Source organism: Podarcis raffonei, chromosome 7, assembly GCF_027172205.1.
Source record: "Podarcis raffonei isolate rPodRaf1 chromosome 7, rPodRaf1.pri, whole genome shotgun sequence".
Classification (NCBI taxonomy): domain Eukaryota; kingdom Metazoa; phylum Chordata; class Lepidosauria; order Squamata; family Lacertidae; genus Podarcis; species Podarcis raffonei.
Genome location: NC_070608.1, coordinates 57,336,233 through 57,356,464, shown reverse-complemented (window position 1 = coordinate 57,356,464; position 20,232 = coordinate 57,336,233). Strand labels below are relative to the sequence as shown.

General features: G+C 42.5%; 1 protein-coding gene across 3 annotated transcripts in view; it reads right to left on the bottom strand.

Annotated features, from left to right (window-relative positions):
• Positions 1-16,356: 16,356 nt before the first annotated feature.
• NFATC1 (nuclear factor of activated T cells 1) overlaps positions 16,357-20,232 on the bottom strand; it is a 129,256-nt gene continuing 125,380 nt past the window's right edge. For all 3 annotated transcript variants that reach the window (XM_053396692.1, XM_053396691.1, XM_053396693.1), the window contains exon 10: positions 16,357-18,979. In XM_053396692.1, the coding sequence (XP_053252667.1) occupies positions 18,930-18,979 (50 nt within the window). In that variant the 3' untranslated portion in view covers positions 16,357-18,929. The remainder of the gene's footprint in view (positions 18,980-20,232) is intronic.

Below are 20,232 nucleotides of genomic sequence, written 5' to 3'. Positions count from 1 at the left end.
ATAAACACGCAACACCGGATGGTGCCAGAGAGCACAAAACCTTTCTATAGTGTTTTTACATAGGGTTTCTTTTGTTATAATGATTTAATTTCTGACTTCTTTATAGTTCCCCTCCCCCCATGTGTAGATCCACACTTAGTGAGTCAAGTCATGGGCACATCTTGCCCATTATGGTTTACCCGGACTAATGTGCAAAGTATATACTCTACTACTGAGCTATGGCTCCTCCTCTAAAAAGATAAAACTGAGATCTCTCATTTTTCAACAGAAAAATCACCATGAGCCTTGAGGCTCCGCTCCCTTCTCTGTCAAGGTCCACCTTTAAGCTCCAAGACTAGTGTGGACATGGAAAATGGCACCAATATCCTGAGAGTGGGAAGGTGCTTGGTATTCCCAGCATCTTGGGGCTAAGAGGATATTTGCAGCTTGGACCAACACTTGGAGCAGGTCTGCCGCCGCCCTAGAGTTGTGAAGAAAAGCTATATGCAGCAGAGTTATAGGCAGCAGATATGAGTGACCACTTCACACCTGCCTATTCCTGCAAGAGGGGAGGGTTATCCATCAGGTATAGCTCAGGTTTGACCTCAGTAGTGTCAGGGCACATCATGGCTGGCCTCAGTGGGCATCTTGTAAGGACGACTTAGAACTACCTTCTCCACAGGGCTAGCCTGAGACCTATTGCTGTTTGAGGTGAAGGCAAAATGGTGGACCTCCCATTTCTTGTATAGAAAATGACCAGACTGGAAACTGAATCTTAGGCTGGATACACAACAGGGGTGCCAACTTGAATAAAATATTTTTTTGGGAGGCAGGTAAGCCCCATCCACATAACTGATCACATGATGTGGTACACACACACCATTTGAATAGCAATGCCCATCAATCTGGAGGGGGGCAAATATTGGAGATCCCTCGGCCCCTAGGAGTTGGCAGACAACATACATTTAAAGCAAACATCCTCCGCCCTCAGGATTCTGGCATTAGTTAAGAATGTTGGGAATTGTAACTCTGTGAGGGGCAATCTATAGCTCCCAGGAATCTTTCTGATCTGGATGTGCTTTAAATGTATTGCGAGTATACAGTCTTGCTTGAACACTGCCTGTGTACTTCACTGCAACCGAAGATATCAAGTTTGATTAGCGGGTGCAGGGCACACTATCAGGCCTGTTTTCCAGCATCACTTGTCCCTGCTCTCCCCCAGCACCCCAGTCTTTGCTGCCTGAGGCGGCCATCACAGACGATCTAATGGTAGGGCTTTCCTTCCCCCTTCACATTGGTCTTAGCTGATGGAATAGGCCATGTGCCTTCAATCAAACTGTGGCTTTGTTAATCCCATCTATTGGTTTCTTTCTTGCTCAGACGGCAACGCAATTAGAATACAATGTTCAGCTGCTAACCCTTAATGATGCTACCCCACATTGACAAAACTCAAGGGAACTCAAGGAGGACGTGTAGAGTCATGGTGCTGGTACAGAATGCAACTGAGAGAAAAAGAGGGAAGTGGTTGTCTTGGGGGGAGGAAATTACTGAAAAGCGTTGGTAAACTGCATTCTGTGGGTGGCAGGCTTTCTAAAATAGCTCTCCAAAAGGCAGAAAAGAAAGCAAAGATGAAGTAGAGGAAAAAAGTGAAATGTGAAACTGGTACAGATGCAAATGAAATGTAATAAATGCATGCCTAGGCATAGCTGTGCTTATAGTGTACGTTCCCTTTGACCTACTTAGCCGGAGTCCCAAAATTGCAGCACTCAACTTTTTCATGTCCAAATCCTTCTTAATTATAACATGAGACAGTTTTTTTTTAAAAAAAAAAACTGAAAAAAATATATAAAAAAATCACCACCCTGAAAATTGGGTCTTTGGTCACAGCACGGCATTTCTGAAGCACAGATCAAATCGCTCATGGATCAAACTACACTGCAGGATGACTAATTGTGGGATGACTAATCCCCATTTCCCCTCCAAAACTCTATTTCATAGTGGCCCAGAAAACACAACCATCAAGATGTTGTTATCTCATCATGGGCTTTTGCATTGAAACACTCACCCCTTTGCAAGACACCAAACAGAATAATTTCTAGCCCTCAGAATAAAGAAGCTGCAATCCTGCACACACTTATCTGGGAGAAAGCCCCCTCAAACTCAGTGAGGCTTACTTTTAAACAGACATATGCAATATTGTGTTCCCAGTCAGTCTAGCATTCCCATTTTTAAAAAGAATGTATTTATTTATAAAACAGTTCTGAGCTGACACTGCGTAAAAAGAGGAGAAAAAACAACAGCCCTCCTCAGAAGACTTGTAGTCTACGACAGATTCAATGAACAGAGACTGAGTGGAAGAAATTGAAGGCAAGGCCATTATATGCTGGGCAGGATATTTTCTTCTTATAGTTGTGATAAAAGTGCAATGCCACCATCGCAGCCTGTTTGTGATAGGGATGGTTGAATAAATCAGTTTGCTGTTCCTCCCTGCTTCTCATTTTTTCCATTTCTCCCAAGTTCTGCATCACTTTCAACTTGCCACAACTGATGTCTTTCAACTGAATTAAAGGTAAAGGTAAAGGGACCCCGACCATTAGGTCCAGTCGTGGACGACTCTGGGGTTGTGGGGCTCATCTTGCTTTATTGGCCGAGGGAGCCGGTGTACAGCTTCCGGGTCATGTGGCCAGCATGACTAAGCCGCTTCTGGCGAACCAGAGCAGCGCATGGAAACACCGTTTACCTTCCCGCCGGAGCGGTACCTATTTATCTACTTGCACTTTGACGTGCTTTCAAACTGCTAGGTTGGCAGGAGCAGGGACCGAGCAACAGGAACTCACCCCATCACGGGGATTCGAACAGCCGCCCTTCTGATCAGCAACCCCTAGGCTCTGCGGTTTAGACCACAGCGCCACCCGCATCCCTTTCAACTGAATTAAGTGTGTCAAAACTTGTATATAAAGTCAAATAAGCATTACTCAGCTTCCAGTATTCTTACTGGATATGTGAGAGAAAAGCTTTCTGTACAAGAAGTGCTATTAAAGTGATACTTTACACTATCTTCAGACATAAGGGATGTGAAGACAGTGTGGCTGTAGTGGCTGAAGTACTGAGAGATTCCAAAATGGGCTCCTAGTCAGAAGAATCCCTTTAACTCTCTCAGCTGACCTGATCCTTTGCATTTGAAACTAGTCTAATATCTTTGCTTCAAAGAAATATAGGAAACAGCCTTGCACAGGGCCACAGCAGTGGTTGCTCGGTGTTGCCTACTCTGAATACCCATGGCTCCTTAGGGTTTCAGGATTAGGACCCTCACTCACTGTGCTGGTTAGCAAAATCTGCCAATGAAGGCAGTTAATCCAGTGTCAAGTTTCTGCCTTCATTGGCAGATTCTCCATTCCATGCTAGATTGTCTGCTACAGGCAGTTCTGAGAGTGCAGTTACATTTGATCAAGATGCAGAGCTGGCCCTAGCATTAGGCAGAGTGAGGCAGCCACCTCAGGAAGCTGAAATGGAGCATCACGAAGGGGGATAATCTATTGTGGCTGGATTTTTAGTGGCACAGAAACAGGAAAGCACTTGTGGGCTTTTCTGCCTCAGGCGCCAAAATAGTTACCCCAGGGTTTTACACCCAAAGGGGAGGGCACTGTTTTCTGCTCTGCCTCAGGCAGCAAAATGTCTTGTTAAAGTGCTTGTGTGAATGGTCTTGAAGTTCATAAAGTAGTGGTGATGCTGACATTGTCGCCTGTTGCAGCTTCTAAGGAGAGCATTCATGCTTTGGGTGAAAGAAGATTATTCAGACTGACAGCAAATGAAAAACTTACCATACTCTTGGTTTCATTAGTCTTCATTATATGACCACGACAGCTTTAATTGCCGCCCTGCATACATAAGTAATAAAAATGTAAAATGTTTAAATGAACTGTGCCTCCCAGAAGCCATTATAAAAGATTAATGACAAGCACTCTTTGCTAATTTAAACGTCTCTAAAACCCACATCCGAGTAGCCCTTGTGGTTATGATGATACTAGAACAATATTTGCGAGACCTCTTGTCTTGAGCTATTATGCACTGAGCTTTGATGACTTTGATTATTCCGTCCTTAGTGAGTCTGACTTCAATACATATTTGACTCCCATTTACTCAGCCTGACAACCCATCTCATTCCTGAGGTCCAAAGTGGCTTCAGGTATTGATAGCAGTCTGTCTTGAAGAACTGCTGATGATGCTCTGAGGCCTGGAAGTGCAGGCATTATTAGCAGCACTCCAAACTTTACCTGTTGCAAATTTCACTTCTTGGGCAAAGAGCTAGAGAAGAAAATAGTACTGAGCTTTTCTAACAAGCCCTGCAGCCCTGCATCTAGCCCTGCATCCTGTTCTTCCAGGGGGAAACCTGCAAGCCGGACCTGTGTACAAGAGCCCTCTCCCCTCCTGCAGTTTCTAGCAACTGGTATTCAGAAGCATAATGTCTCTGACCATGGAAGTGAGCATAGCCATCATAGCTAGCAGCCATTGGTAGACTTATCATCCATGAATTAGTCTCATCCTCCTTTAAACCTATTCAAATTGATGGCCACCACTGTTCCTGTGGGAGCAATTTCCATACTTTAACTATGTGCTGCACGAAGAAGTTTCTTGTACTCCTTTACATCTTCCAAACCCTACTGACCTCATAAAAGTCATGCAGTACCAGCTGGTTGGCCTCCATTGCTCTTCTGGCTTCCCAACACCAAGGGTCTCTGGCGCTTACTGAGAGGGAGAGGGTAACATGCCTGGAGCGAGGTGTGGTGCAGCATGTGGCAGCAGATATGTCAGATTGGCTACTCTGCTATACCTGACTCCATGCCTTATTTCCTACACTTCTCCCTTTGAGGAAATGGCAGCAACTCATTGTGTTGTGAAGCTCCACCTGCACCACCTCATTGGCTGCTATTGAAATAATATAGTTGACCAAGCTTAGCAGATGAGCCGAAAACTGTCCTGGCCTCAGTAGATACAGGAGATTATAGCCAATGCTAGCTCTACTCAGAGTAGACCCACTGAAGTTTATGGGCAAGTCTAACTTGGGTTCATTAATTTCAACAGGTCTACTCTGAGTAGGACTAGCACTGTCTACAATCCCAAGTAGACGTGGTGATCCCTTTTCACGAATCAACTTCTGTTTGTGCAAAGGGTAAGCAATCTCTCAGGAAATACAGCGTTCAAGCAAAACAGAGACACAGTTAATTGTCATCTAGATAAACAGAGACCAAAGTTACTCCCCAACACAGATATTTTTAGTCACTTTTGGTAGCTACCCAATGAAAAGATCGTCTTACCTATTTTGTATCAGTTATTCCATGAGTCCAACACAGCAACAGTTCTCCATACCAAAAAACAGATCATGTTATAAAAAAAAACCCCACACCAGATATAGTTAAGAATGGCTCATGTTTCTGGAAGAAAAGTGAACAGGATCAAGGGAGGGCTAACCTCAAAACCTTGGATTTAGCAATTTGGCAGAATATCCTGTAAGAAAGAAAGGAATGTGTGCCATGACTCCATTTTCTTCATTTCTCCATGTAACATAGTGAAGAGAACTGCTAAAAACACAGAAAAAACAATACAGTGGTACCTCGGGTTACAGATGCTTCAGGTTACAGACTCTGCTAACCCAGAAATAGTACCTCGGGTTAACAACTTTGCTTCAGGATGAGAACAGAAATTGTGCAGCGGTGGTGTGGTGGCAATGGGAGGCCCCATTAGCTAAAGCTAAGGTTAAGAACAGTTTCAGGTTAAGAACGGACCTCCGAAACAAATTACGTTCTTAACCCGAGGTACCACTGTAACTGATATATCATAAAACAATAATACATGTATAAAAATTACTAAAACCGTGCAAATAATTGCAATAAAACAGCTTTAATTTATAGCCTGATATCATTTGACAACTTGCTTAGCTATAGGACAAATAGTGAACTAGTTCAGACATAAAGATCAGCCTTGGTTTAGTGTAACAAAAATGAGTCACAGCAAACAGTGGACCTGTGTGCCTCCACATATCCTACTCTAGCAGAGCTAAGAGATCAGAAGCTTTCATTCCCATTTTTTGTAACCACAGTTAACCACATCTGAACCCTAAACTGGATAATCTTAACTGTGGTTCCTTGAAACAACCAGATTCATAACTCAGGTTTAGTAGCTGATTTCTTCCAAAAAAGTCGCCATTATGATCAACTGGCTTGTCAAGTTCAGACCAAACAAGAAGATAAAATAGTCACCAAACTCTTTCTTATAGCAGCACTGGAGGACAAGGGGGTGGGTAACACACAAGCCTAAGGCTTCTCGTGGCTCGTTCCTGTGAGGTCTGAACTCTTCCAGTATGTATTACCTCCAATGGAGCTCATACCCCCATCCCCACTTCACTAGCAACTTCTATCAGGGACAGAAATTATTCATTCATAAAGGCAAATAGAGACTAAAACAATCTGGAGACAGGAAGTGCCATGGAATATATGCTCCTTGCATACTTTCCAACAGATTTCACAGATGGCAACAAGGACAACTATGTACAGTACTGTGCTACAAACAAATAAATTCTTGGAAGTGCATGCCTCATTATGCATTGCTGCAGGCTTGTCTCTGCTTACTGTACACTGCATTAATTTATTCAGCAATAAAGCGTCCTGAACTGACTTCAGAAGCAGGGTAAAATCGCCCAGACAATTTTATTTAAATCTTAAGTACATTTTTAATATAATGAATGCTTGCAACCCAATCATTATGGACATTTACACAGAAGAACACATGCACAGAATTGCAGCCTTTGGTGAAACAGGAGGTGCCACCGCATTTCATCCCATGACAAGAGATACAGTAACTCTACAGTAGGGATGGGTAAATTCAGCAGTTTCTGTTTCTCTCAGTTTCTCATTATTCCAATCTTAAATTCAGTTCCCTATGTTTCGACATCAATTTGCAATTTTTAAAAAGTGCTCCTGAAAATTCACCAGCTTTTTATAGGGCATATTTCTCCCACTAAACACCTTTTTGTACGCAATTTTGCCTATTGTACATAATTTTTGCAAAGCAATTTCCCCTAATATGAATGCATTATTATTATTATTTGCACCTATTACTTAGCTGGAGAACTGAATTGCAATATTCAAAGAAGTGCAAATTATGAAGGGTTGCTTTTTTTACTTCACATATTGTTTTGAAAGTGTGAACCAGGTAAATAAGAACTGACTTGAATTTCTGTCCCATTCCCACTCTGCAGTGTGGCATTCATCTCAGTGTGCTTGCCTCCAGCCAAAAAGGAAGGAACTCAGGGTTTCCAAGATCTGAATCTGTATTAGTGATCCCGAGAGCAAGAGAATGTTATTACCTTGGGTTATTGAATCCCTCCAAAGGGTCACTTTGTAATACTAAATTCCTACAGGGAAGGTGCCATAGTTTTCAGCACAATCCTATCCCTGTCAGCTAAGAAGAAAATCCCACAGAGTTCAGAAAAGTAAGTATAGGAAAATTTTGGGATTGGGATTGTAATGTACAAGAGTTGTACCCTGCGGTTCTTTCCATTGCAAGTGAAAAAATAGCAATCAAGCATCTGTTTATAGGTGTCATACAGAGGAACAGGGAGGTCAGCCAGAAATCTGGTGTTGTCCAGGAATCTCCAACTTCCACCTGGACACACAAAACTACTGAAAGCCAAGTTTGAGTCAATTTTGTGGCTTTCATTTTGATCCAAATAGTTCAGCCACATTATTGAGATAGAAATCAGGGTTACATGGCAAATAGTGACCCCCTCAGTGTTCCCTGTCACCTTACACATTTCATTTTGCAGGGTTATGCTGCAATCTCATTCCTGTGTGTAAGTGCGTCAATCGAAAATGGATGGAATGTTTATTATTTCTAAATCTCATGGTGCTGGGTGTGGGGAAGGGAAAGGGAAATGTTGGGGTTTTAGGTCAATTACCAGGCCTATAGGTAGCCACGCTGACAGATGAGCCCTTTGTTCGTTTGTACTCTTTAAGTACTACACCCAACACTGGATATTTTTTGTTCATGTAAAACATCAAATGAATATATATATCTTAATATGCAACCATTCCTGACCAGAAGCCTGTGTCCTAGGAATATTCCACTCACCCTAGCATTATTGACTTGGCTAGACTATGAAAAAAAGCAGAATAAATTCTAGGCATTGCAGAGAGTACTGCAATGGGAGGTCCAGGACAGCTCGCACTTGCTGGCCACAGTGATGGAATTTGGGCCAATTGATGGTGGAGATGCTTCCTTCACTCACATTGGCTCATAGAAACTCCCCTTCTGAAGTGGAAAGTTTGGTTCTCATGGGCAAAAGCTCTCGTCCCAAATCAGAGAGCACTGCACTCACAGAAACCTTTAGAAAACTGAAGTTATTTCTACAAATTCAAGTCCAAATCCTAGAGTAATTAATGATCAGAGACAGGTGGTATCATTTTTAAATGAAGCAGAGGCTAAATGGTTATACACGGACTCAGTCCTTTTTTCTGGTGGGACGCAGGGGTATACATACCCCTAAACATTTTGTGAATCCTTGTACTTTTGTCCATTTACTGTATTTATTTTTCCTGATTTGAACTATAAAATGGTGGTTTTCTTGAGTCAAAATGAGACTACCCCTAAAAAATATTTTTTTTAGAAAAAAAGCACTGCATGGACTTATGCTTTGGCTTTTGAAAAGATGGAAATAGTTTTCCCTTTGCCAAAATAGGAGTACCAAGTGCCCTACAAAACAGCAAACTTTGTAAAGGACTTTTGCAGTTTCTAAACAATAAATGGCATCCATATACCTATGCAGTAGTCATGACCTTAGGTATCAATATCCCAGGTTAGGCCTCAAGTTGCATGTGGAGCATTAATTCTTTTGCAGTGCCAGCCTATTGTAGTTAAACAGTTTAGGTTTATAATAGTTGGGTGGGAATGGACCCTGTGGATCAGCTATGCTAATGCTTCACTCTGAGGCTGGCTGTTCTGCACTTAGCAGTTCACAGGTGCTTAGAATCATAGAATCATAGAATCATAGAGTTGGAAGAGACCACAAGGGCCATCGAGTCCAACCCCCTGCCAAGCAGGAAACACCATCAGAGCACTCCTGACATATGGTTGTCAAGCCTCTGCTTAAAGACCTCCAAAGAAGGAGACTCCACCACACTCCTTGGCAGCAAATTCCACTGTCGAACAGCTCTTACTGTCAGGAAGTTCTTCCTAATGTTTAGGTGGAATCTTCTTTCTTGTAGTTTGGATCCATTGCTCCGTGTCCGCTTCTCTGGAGCAGCAGAAAACAACCTTTCTCCCTCCTCTATGTGACATCCTTTTATATATTTGAACATGGCTATCATATCACCCCTTAACCTCCTCTTCTCCAGGCTAAACATGCCCAGCTCCCTTAGCCGTTCCTCATAAGGCAACGTTTCCAGGCCTTTGACCATTTTGGTTGCCCTCCTCTGGACACGTTCCAGTTTGTCAATGTCCTTCTTGAACTGTGGTGCCCAGAACTGGACACAGTACTCCAGGTGAGGTCTGACCAGAGCAGAATACAGTGGCACTATTACTTCCCTTGATCTAGATGCTATACTCCTATTGATGCAGCCCAGAATTGCATTGGCTTTTTTAGCTGCCGCGTCACACTGTTGGCTCATGTCAAGTTTGTGGTCAACCAAGACTCCTAGATCCTTTTCACATGTAGTGCTCTCAAGCCAGGTGTCACCCATCTTGTATTTGTGCCTCTCATTTTTTTTGCCCAAGTGCAATACTTTACATTTCTCCCTGTTAAAATTCATCTTGTTTGTTTTGGCCCAGTTCTCTAATCTGTCAAGGTCGTTTTGAAGTGTGTTCCTGTCCTCTGGGGTGTTAGCCACCCCTCCCAGTTTGGTGTCATCTGCAAATTTGATCAGGATGCCCTTGAGTCCATCATCCAAGTCGTTGATAAAGATGTTGAATAAGACCGGGCCCAAGACAGAACCCTGTGGCACCCCACTAGTCACTCTTCTCCAGGATGAAGAGGAACCATTGATGAGCACCCTTTGGGTTCGGTCAGTCAGCCAGTTACAAATCCACTGAGTGGTAGCATAGTCAAGACCGCATTTTACCAGCTTCTTTACAAGAATATCATGGGGCACCTTGTCAAATGCCTTGCTGAAATCAAGGTAGGCTACATCCACTGCGTTCCCTTCATCTACCAGGCTTGTAATTCTGTCAAAAAACGAGATCAGGTTAGTCTGACATGACTTATTTTTCAGAAATCCATGATGACTATTGGTGATCACAGCATTCCTTTCCAGGTGCTCACAGACTGTTTGCTTAATGATCTGCTCCAGAATCTTCCCTGGTATTGATGTCAGACTGACTGGGCGGTAATTATTTGGGTCCTCTCTTTTCCCCTTTTTGAAAATAGGGACAACATTTGCCCTCCTCCAGTCTGCCGGGACTTCGCCTGTTCTCCAGGAATTCTCAAAGATGACTGCCAGTGGTTCTGAAATCACATCTGCCAGTTCTTTTAATACTCTTGGATGCAGTTCATCTGGCCCTGGAGACTTGAATACATCTAGACTAGCCAAGTATTCTTGTACTATCTCCTTAGTTATTCTGGGCTGTGTTTCCTCTGCTGAATCATTTGCTCCAAATTCTTCAGGTCGGGCATTGTTTTCTTTATCGGAGAAGACTGAGGCAAAGAAGGCATTGAGGAGTTCAGCCCTTTCTGTGTCCCCTGTTTGCATTTCACCATCTTCTCCTCTGAGTGACCCCACTGTTTCTTTGTTCTTCCTTTTGCTACGAACATACCCATAAAAGCCTTTTTTGTTGCTTTTAACCTCTCTAGCAAGCCTGAGTTCATTCTGTGCTTTAGCTTTTCTGACTTTGTGTCTACACGTGCTGGCTATTTGTTTGAATTCCTCTTTGGTGGTTTCCCCCCTTTTCCATTTTTTGTACACATCCTTTTTTAATCTTAACTCAGTTAAAAGTTCTTTAGATAGCCACCCTGGCTTCTTTAGGCACCTTCCATGTTTCCTTCTCATTGGTATTGCCTGAAGTTGTGCTTTTACTATCTCCCTCTTAACAAACTCCCAGCCATCATGAACTCCCTTTCCTTTTAGTATTACTGTCCATGGGATCTCACCCAGCACTTCCCTAAGTTTTATGAAGTCGGCTTTCTTAAAGTCGAGAAATTGAGTCCTAGTATGCTTGGCTGCTCCTTTCCGCTGTATAGTAAACTTCAGAAGAGCATGATCACTCGCGCCTAATGATCCTTCCACTTCTACCCCACTAACCAGGTCATCAACATTGGTTAGGACCAGATCTAAAATGGCTGTTCCTCTTGTAGCTTCTCCCACTTTCTGGACAATGAAGTTGTCTGCAAGGCCAGTGAGGAATCTGTTTGACCTTATGCTCTTGGCTGAGTTTGACATCCAACAAATATCCGGGTAATTGAAGTCCCCCATTACTACTATCTCCCTTCCTTTTGCATGCTTGGCCATCTGTTCCAGGAAGGCATCATCTATGTCCTCCGTTTGGCTTGGGGATCTATAGTAAACTCCCACAATGAGGTCACTGTTATTCTTCTCTCCCTTAATTTTGACCCAAATGCTCTCACTTTGGCTTTGAGGTTCTAAATCTTGGATCTCTTCACAGGTATACACATCCCTGACATATAACGCCACTCCTCCTCCTTTCTTGTCTGGTCTGTTTCTCTGAAATAGATTGTATCCCTCCATTATTACATTCCAATCGTGGGACTTATCCCACCAGGTTTCAGTGATGCCTATTATGTCATATTTAGTTTGCTGTACCAAGAGCTCAAGCTCATCTTGTTTATTTCCCATACTTTGCGCATTAGTGTACAGACATTGAAGTCCATTAATCATTCCCCCGTGTCTCTTATTTAAGGATTTTTTCCTCCCACCACAAGGTCTGCGTGCTGTTTGCTCCATTCGGTCTATGACATTTGGATGATCATCTTCATCAATTGATAGACTCCTACCTTCAGGAGCACTGTCTCCCTCCCCCACATTAGTCAGTTTAAAGCCCTCCTGATGAGGTTTCTGAGATTTTTTGCAAAAACATTCCTACCAACCGTTGTGAGGTGCAGCCCATCGCTTGCCAGAAGTCCATCTTCAAGAAACTGCATTCCGTGATCTAAGAATCCAAACCGTTCCTGTTTACACCATTTGCGAAGCCAGTTGTTCACTTCCACTATTTTTCCCTCTCTCCCTGGGCCACGTCGTTCAACTGGGAGGACAGATGAGATGACAATTTGTGCATTTAATTGCTTCAATTTCCTGCCCAGAGCCTCGTAATCTCTTTTGATCTTCTGGAGGCTATTGCTTGTAGTGTCATTGGTTCCCACATGAACCAAGAGGAAGGGGTATTTGTCAGTGGGTTTTATGATTCCTTGCAGTCGTTCAGTTACATCTTGGATCTTAGCCCCGGGGAGACAGCACACTTCCCGAGACATCTTGTCAGGCCCACAGATCACTGCTTCTGTTCCCCTCAGTAGGGAATCCCCTATCACCACTACACGCCTCCTCTTAGGTCTGGTCGGGGTTCTTCCGTGAGCTGTCCGTTCCAAGGTCGCCTGCACATTCCCTGAAGACTGCCTTTGCTGCTCGTCTTCATATACCTGATCGACTGTAATGAGGGAGAGATCCTCAAATGGAGTCTGCTCTTCGTCTTCCATGCTAGGGGAAAGGACCTCAAAGCGATTGCGTATTTCTAAACAATCAGAGCGAACCCTGGGCCTCCTACTTCTTTGAGTCACGTTTCTCCATATATCTGGCTCCTGTGTTGGTGAACTAGCCTCCTTCTCAGGGGAGTCCCCTGTCTCCTCCTTGGTGGAGACGGTGTGCTCTGTTGCTTCCAAGAAGAGCTCCAGCTCTCTAATTCTTTGGAGCGTAGCTACACGTTCCTCCAGTTGCTGGACTTTGTCTTTTAAGAGGGCAATCAACATGCAATTGCTGCAGGTAAAGCTGCCTGCAACCTTTGGCAAGATGGCAAACATTGCGCAGGAACCACAGGCGACTGCAGCTGTTCCCTCACCCTCCATCTTGAGAAGGTGTCGTTGGGGGTGACTACAGCGGTCCTCCATCATAAAAAGCGTGAAGACAGGACAAATAAATCCCCCCAAATAAACCTATATCTCCCCCAACAAACGTTTGAGACTAGCTCCCCTAAATCTAAAAGATGGATCAAACTGCCCTACAAGCTCTGACAAGCTCCTCCCACAGCTAATCCCCTACCTCAACAGAAGCCCTGCCCCCTCTGACCTTTGCACAGAGAAAGCAGCTAATCAGCCACAAGAAACTCACACAAGAAAACCCTTTTTGTTCCTTCTTCAGCCGCTGCCCTACAAGCTTGCTGATATTCCTTTGGAATGGGGATTCTGCAGGCTATTTGCAGATGGTGTGGTTTGGCATCTGGTCTTAAATCAATATCCACAGGAGCTCCTGCTGGCAGACCAGTCTCTCCAAACACTATTGCTTCTCCCTGCTTTCAATAGTCCCCTTTCAACAGCTACCCTACGACCAAGGAAATTATCGTGGTTATGACCTGATATCACATATGCTGTGAAGAGAAACCGGTTTACTTTGTACCCTGTATAGTGTTCTAGACAATGTTCTGTACCCCTTGACTATGTAAAATGGTATCTGCCTCATGCAGAATTCTGAAATTCTGGGCTCTACTTTAGGTCCCTTCTGAAATAACTTGACAGCTGCTCCTATATCTGTTATGGAGTTAACCATCGTCTGGCAAATAGTTGAGTTTTTTCCTCTGCTAAGAAAAAAATGCTGTCCAGAGCTGTTGTCACTTCTTGCACAATCTGCCTACAATACAGGATAGTAAAAAATAATAATGCCCTGTTTTTGAACACTTACTGCTGGACAAATTCGTCTAATGTTGTGGGGGGTTTTTTCCTACAGCTTGTGCATACTGTCTGAAAGGGTGTGTCTTTTTGCTGTTTTCTTCCAGACTTCAAATGCAGATGATAACAGAGAAGCATGGCTCTCTGGTAGGTATCCACCATGGAATTTAGCAGCATGCATCTTGCCTTTGCACTCTCAAGGAGTCACTGCTTTAAATGCGCCAGTGTACATGCTGGCAATTTGCTGGGGGCGGGGGAATAATTTGCTATGAACTTACCACCACCCAAGTACAAATCCTGTATTAATCTAGTATGTTGTCCTATACAGTGGTACCTTGGGTTACAGATGCTTCAGGTTACAGACGCTTCAGGTTACAGACTCTGCTAACCCAGAAATTGTACCTCAGGTTAAGAACTTTGCTTCAGGATGAGAACAGAAATCGTGCCGCGGCGGTGCAGTGGCAGCGGGAGGCCCCATTAGCTAAAGTGGGACCTCAGGTTAAGAACAGTTTCAGGTTAAGAATGGACCTCCAGAACGAATTAAGTTCTTAACCTGAGGTACCACTGTATAAGAATGACACTTGTAATTAAAGGGGAAAATCACTGATTTATACACATGAGCAGTGAATGGGAAAGGTTTCGGCACTGACTTGCATGCATTTTTTGTTTACAAATCTGTGCTCCTTAAAGCTGTCTCACACAAAACCAGACCAGAATAAATATCTTACAAAACGCAAGGGAAAGGAGAGACCAAAACAATGCCTGACATGTTAAATAATTGCAAATCTGACCCTCCAGATGTTTCTGAACTACATGACCATGCTTGATGAGCATGAATGGAATTGTAGATCAGCAGCATCTGTAGGGCCAAAACTTCCCCACATCTGCAATTCAGCATTCCCATGTAGTTCAGTTTTTGTTTAGACATTCACTTCGTTTTTAAGATACGTGCCTTTTCTCTTAAAAAAATTAAAATCAATTAAAATAGGTACACAGGCAGGTATTAAGTGCTACATATGTGAACTATATACACTAAAATTTATATTATTTTTGCTGTTTATTTTCCATAATCCTGAGTCACAGCTAGCATATATAACAAAAACTGAACTAACTGTAATTATATGACAACTTATATGCCTGTGGTGCTGTGTGGGTCTCCAAGGCCCTTTAACCGAGATCTTTCAAATGGAGTTTGAAACGGGACCACTGTGCATAGGAAATATCTATTCTGTCTTTGAGCTCCTTCCCTTTCCAAAAAGTTTTCTGGAGTTGCTGGGGATTGAACCTGGGATGGGCTGCATTCAAACAAAGTTATCCTGTTCATACAAGGGCTTTCCTTTTCATAATAGAACTTCCTCTCCATCCTCTGTCTCCCCAAATGTTCTGGAGGTTTGAAAGAACTCCCAGAACAGATAGTGGGCACAGGGGGGAAGAGAGAGGGGGTGCTCTGTTGTGCAAGCAGAAGTCCTTGCCTGAACAAGATGACTTCATTGGATACAACCCAATCTGTGAGCACAGACTAGCATCACCCCTGATGTAGCATGTAGGCTCGCCCCGGTTCCTAATGTAATGCAACATAGAAGACAGTGCACATACAACTGTACACACAACTTTCTCCCTACAGACATTAAAATATGAAGCATTCCTGCCTTGAACTGGGACTTAATTACCCTGATAAAAACTGCTCCCATAAATATCAATCTGAAGAAACCATAGATGGGATGCAATATCAGGCATTCGTGTTGAGGGTGGGAGGCTACATGGAAGCTAGAGTCAGGCAGGCTGAGGGCCAGACCTCTAGCACCCTTCTAGTGTCACCCGACCTCCAGAGACAGGATGCTGATGGGCTGTAGTATGACTGTAACTAGCCCTGCATTCTGAGCTATTACACACCACTCATACCACGTCATTCTGTGGCATGCATAGATAGACCAGGGCTCAGTAATTCTTTCTCCGGCAGAATACAGCATGTTGTTTCAAGTTCAAACTGTATGCCGGACTCTCATCCCTTGATCATCAGTTCCAGAGCCATGGTGGATTTGCTTCGTGACAACATGAATTTGTTCTAGTATAGCAGTGTGCCAGCTGATGTTACTCATTCCAGATAATTCCCAGTCTTACCATACAACCATTGATTATCAGGGTATGAGCCAGAAAGAACTTTGTGGATCAGGCAGTGACTGCTGATCATCAGTTGCAGGATATAAAGTCAGGAATGCCAGTTTGGGATGCTTCTCTCCATGAAAAAACACACACAAAAACTAGCATATCCTGGAGATATCAGCCTGCTAGTTTTGTTCTTGGAATACTCTCTCCCTCCTTTCTTCACCTATGGGAGCATCAAAAAATGTGCTTCTTTGTTTGCACTGCTGTAACCCATTCTACATTTTTAAGATGTTCCCACCTTGTTCCCACCCCGTTCTGTTGCATATTGCTCATCTACCCTAAACCAACAGCATTTCTGCCAACAAATAAGCAAAAAACAAACCACAAAATGAATGTAAAATTCTTATCAGATACGGGTTTTTCATACCAGGTTTTTTATTATTATTATTCATGGATACATATACAAGAGATGCATAGTTTTTCAGAGCTAGGGTTGAATGTAACAAACTTCCAAGACAGCTCAAAAGAAATGAAACAAACAATGACAAATAAGGGGTGTGACATACCGGGAACAATACATATGATTATCTTGCTAAAGTTATTGCAGAAATGCAAACATTGTGGTGCTTGTGTGGTCAGCACCTCGCCCAAGATATTTCTGTATCAGAGTCAAAAATCCTTTGGCCCGCCTGAAGGTTCCTCCACTTGCACTCTTCTGACATTTCAGGAAAATTGAGAGAAATGGACATCTGAGAATTACACTGGAACTCCATGTCTTTCTTGGCAACTACGTGTTTTAAATGTAGAATACATGAAGAAAGAGCAATTGTTGGCAAGGGATGTCCAAAAATATGGTTTAATCTATGGAGTGCTGCTCCCGCACAAGTTTCTGTTGCAACAAATGGAAATTATACCGAAGCACTTCTTGATGAATGGTATAATTATGATATTGGAAGACTGAAAGTTGCCTGAAACGGAAGTGCCTGCAATATACAGAATATAGATGCTAACATATGACATTTTAAAGTGTATCATTTTATGAAAAATCCCCCTCCCGCAGGAGTCAAAAACAGTTGAACCAGTCTAGCTTTCTGTGGAAAGTTGTGCTTTGTTTGATGTATTTACTAGCTACAAGTTTAGCTGAAAACTGTCAAAATTTATATGTATATATAATATGGCAGTCTAGGAGAAATGCATGCAACTACTACAAAGCTGAGTACAGGATAAATATCTCTTGCTAAGCAGTTGGGAAGTCACCCAATTAGAAGGACCAGTAACGTTATAATATTTACATACAGCCATATTATATTCTTACGTTTTCACAGTAATGTGCAAATGTTACAAATATGGCTTTTCATTTTTTTAAAAAAGTAAGTAAGACATAATTGTACAGAGTAATATTTCTAAATGTTTAGGACTGTTTCACCTTTTTGTGAAACCTGTTGAGTTTGCTTTAACTGTACACTGCACTCAGTCACCACCTTAGTAACTGTGGAGTAGTTCACTCGTATTTCCTAAGGCACAATATTAATGTTAAATGCTTTAAAAATGGAGCCATGCTTTCTTTTTGTCTATGTGACATAATATGCCATTACTAGCTATACGGTAACATTATTGGTTGTACGAAATACCATGTCAAAGACTACATTACATGCTTAAGTTTCATATGTATTCTATAAACTTGAAGCTGCTCTGAAAACATACTATACAGCATTGCATATTAAAACGTTTGGTTTTTTGGTAATATTTGTTGTACACAAAGCAGAGAGTTATAAGGCTTCAGTGGAATAATTATCTTATAATTGAACAAATATTTTACATTCTTTGAAAATGGTATTTACATTTGCTTTTAACTCATCTTTTGTCATTTGGTAATTAATACATGTTTCATATGCATCCTTCTGGACTGTCTAAAGTGCTTGCTTATCAGCTTGAGGAAAGAAAATGCATAATTGTCTTAAACATAACAAACCCACAACATAGTAATGGCAAGAGTATTTGCATGGGATCAGGACTGCATTCTCAGAAGCAGAAATTATTGCTGAATTCAAAGCCTCCACAAGGCATATATAATGCTAGTTTGTATGTATAAGCATACACATAAAACAGTTGAGGAAAAGATAGATATCCACGTTTTTGTCCATCAACCTTAATATTTTGTGCTGTTCAATTTTCTTGTGCTATGTCTAGAAATTGATTTAAGTCAAAGTATTAACATGCAGTCCTATGATACATGAGCAAAGACCTGCAATAGGCTGAAAAGTATAGAACTGAGATGACAATCTGGGTTTGTTTTTTAAAAAAATGCATCAGGAATAAGGCAACAAGATGTAAAATACAGTTCAAAAGTGAAGAAATCCAGGAATTCAGACACGTACTTTACTTTCCAGGGCTTGTAACTAACTAAATCATACTCAGGGTAGACCCACTAAAATCTTGTCTATCATCTGAATGGATCTGCTCTGAGTATGAATGAGCTGTTACAACCCAACAGGGGGTTTTATACCCATACCAACAGACCGTTCCAACACACCCCAAGTTCCAATGTATGTTTGATGTTTGATGGTGACTGTGCCTAGAAATACTTTGGATGGCAGCATATCCAAAGCTGCCAATACAGTGTCCTGATGTCAGAAGCTAACAAAATAAGGCACTTCCAGTAGAGCCCAAAGGAAAAGAAAGCCAGTTTTCAGTCAGTCACCAGTTGTGTCACATTTCCTTATTTCAACTTGCGAAACGCACCATTTCAGAGTTTGTGTCCTCCATTTCCCATGAGATGATTTTCTTGACAGAAGGTGTTTCCTTGGTTGAAGCCAGCCAATTAGTTTTATGTATAGATATACAGAGAAGAGGTAATTGTTCCAAACATTCCAGAAAGGGAAAGAGCAGAGCGGTACCAGGGAGGATCTTCCATTTATCTGAAGCCGATGTCTCAGCGGAGCTTAAAGCAGGATATTTAGACGGCCAGCTATGAATGGACGTTGGTGCTGGAGAGGTCGTTCCTTATTATTTCATTTACTGCAAGGAAGAAGAAAACAGAAGGAGAGAAGGGTTATTGCTCTATACACACTTCTGCCAAAAGTGACACTTAAAGGCACTTGAATTAGTGTTGCCTGTTTCTCTTTGGTCACGGATGCTAAGCATAAAATGCCAGTAAGTAGCCAATCAAACCAGGACAGGACCTCAAAAGCAAAAGGAGCTCATAATCCTAAAGGAAACTCATGCGGGGCTCCCAGGTTCCCATTAGAAAGGAGCACCTGGGGCCTTGTTGTATTGCATCACTCATATTCCATCCCTGCAATTTAGTTTTACACACACACACACACACACACACACAAACCCAGTTGGGTTGTCTTTGAAGGGGAAAGGGACAAAGAAGAGGAAGTCCATAGAAGAACTGATCCATGGCACATAAGCTGACCTGAGCTTGCAAGCATAACCCACAAAACAGCAGGGGGCTGACCTGAATGCTTGAAAATGGCTATGACTCAGTTGGATAGGGGTTCCGTATGCTGAAGTTTCCACAGTGGGAAAGAGAGTTGATGAAAGAAATAAGGAACCTAAATTGGTGTTTTTGCTCGCTCGCAGCCGATAGTGGTGAAACAGATAAATCAACATGTCTTCCTCAACAGTGGAAAGCACACAAATGTGTGTTTTGGTTTGTTAAAACAAACCAAAACACACAACCCCATATTCGCCTTCAGAAAACTTCTGAGGACAAGGCAGCAAGCCATAGCAGGCATTTAAAGAAAGAAGTTGACAGGGTCTATAATCTAAGCATTAACCTGCGGGATGAAGAGAGTAGTGCAATGTTTCCGTTACTCGTGGTTATTATTTTTTCATTCCCTTCACCCCCTGCTCGACTTTGGAGCTGTGCAGTTTCTCACACTCCGGCTATGTCCATTTATCGCTTGTGATTTTTGGCAGATGGGCAGGAAATGACTGAACCTGGCAGAGCATATCAACAGTGAGCTGCACAACATCCCTTCTATTTCCACCTCTCCTCCCTGTGGTCCCTGCCACTGCTTGATTTACATTAAGATAGACAAAATGTCATCAGGAAGGCTGTCACCACTTTGGAGCTTTCCTAACACCACAGCGAAGGGGAAACACATGCCCACGTCATGGAATTAGCCTGGAAAAGCCCACATTTCCCTTTGCTTGTGGGCTGTTGATCCTTTCTGCTTGGATAATTCCATTTGTTTGTGCAAGAAAAGACCATGCTGATCAAAAACAAAACTTCCTGTAGCTGTGCGCAGATTATTATTATT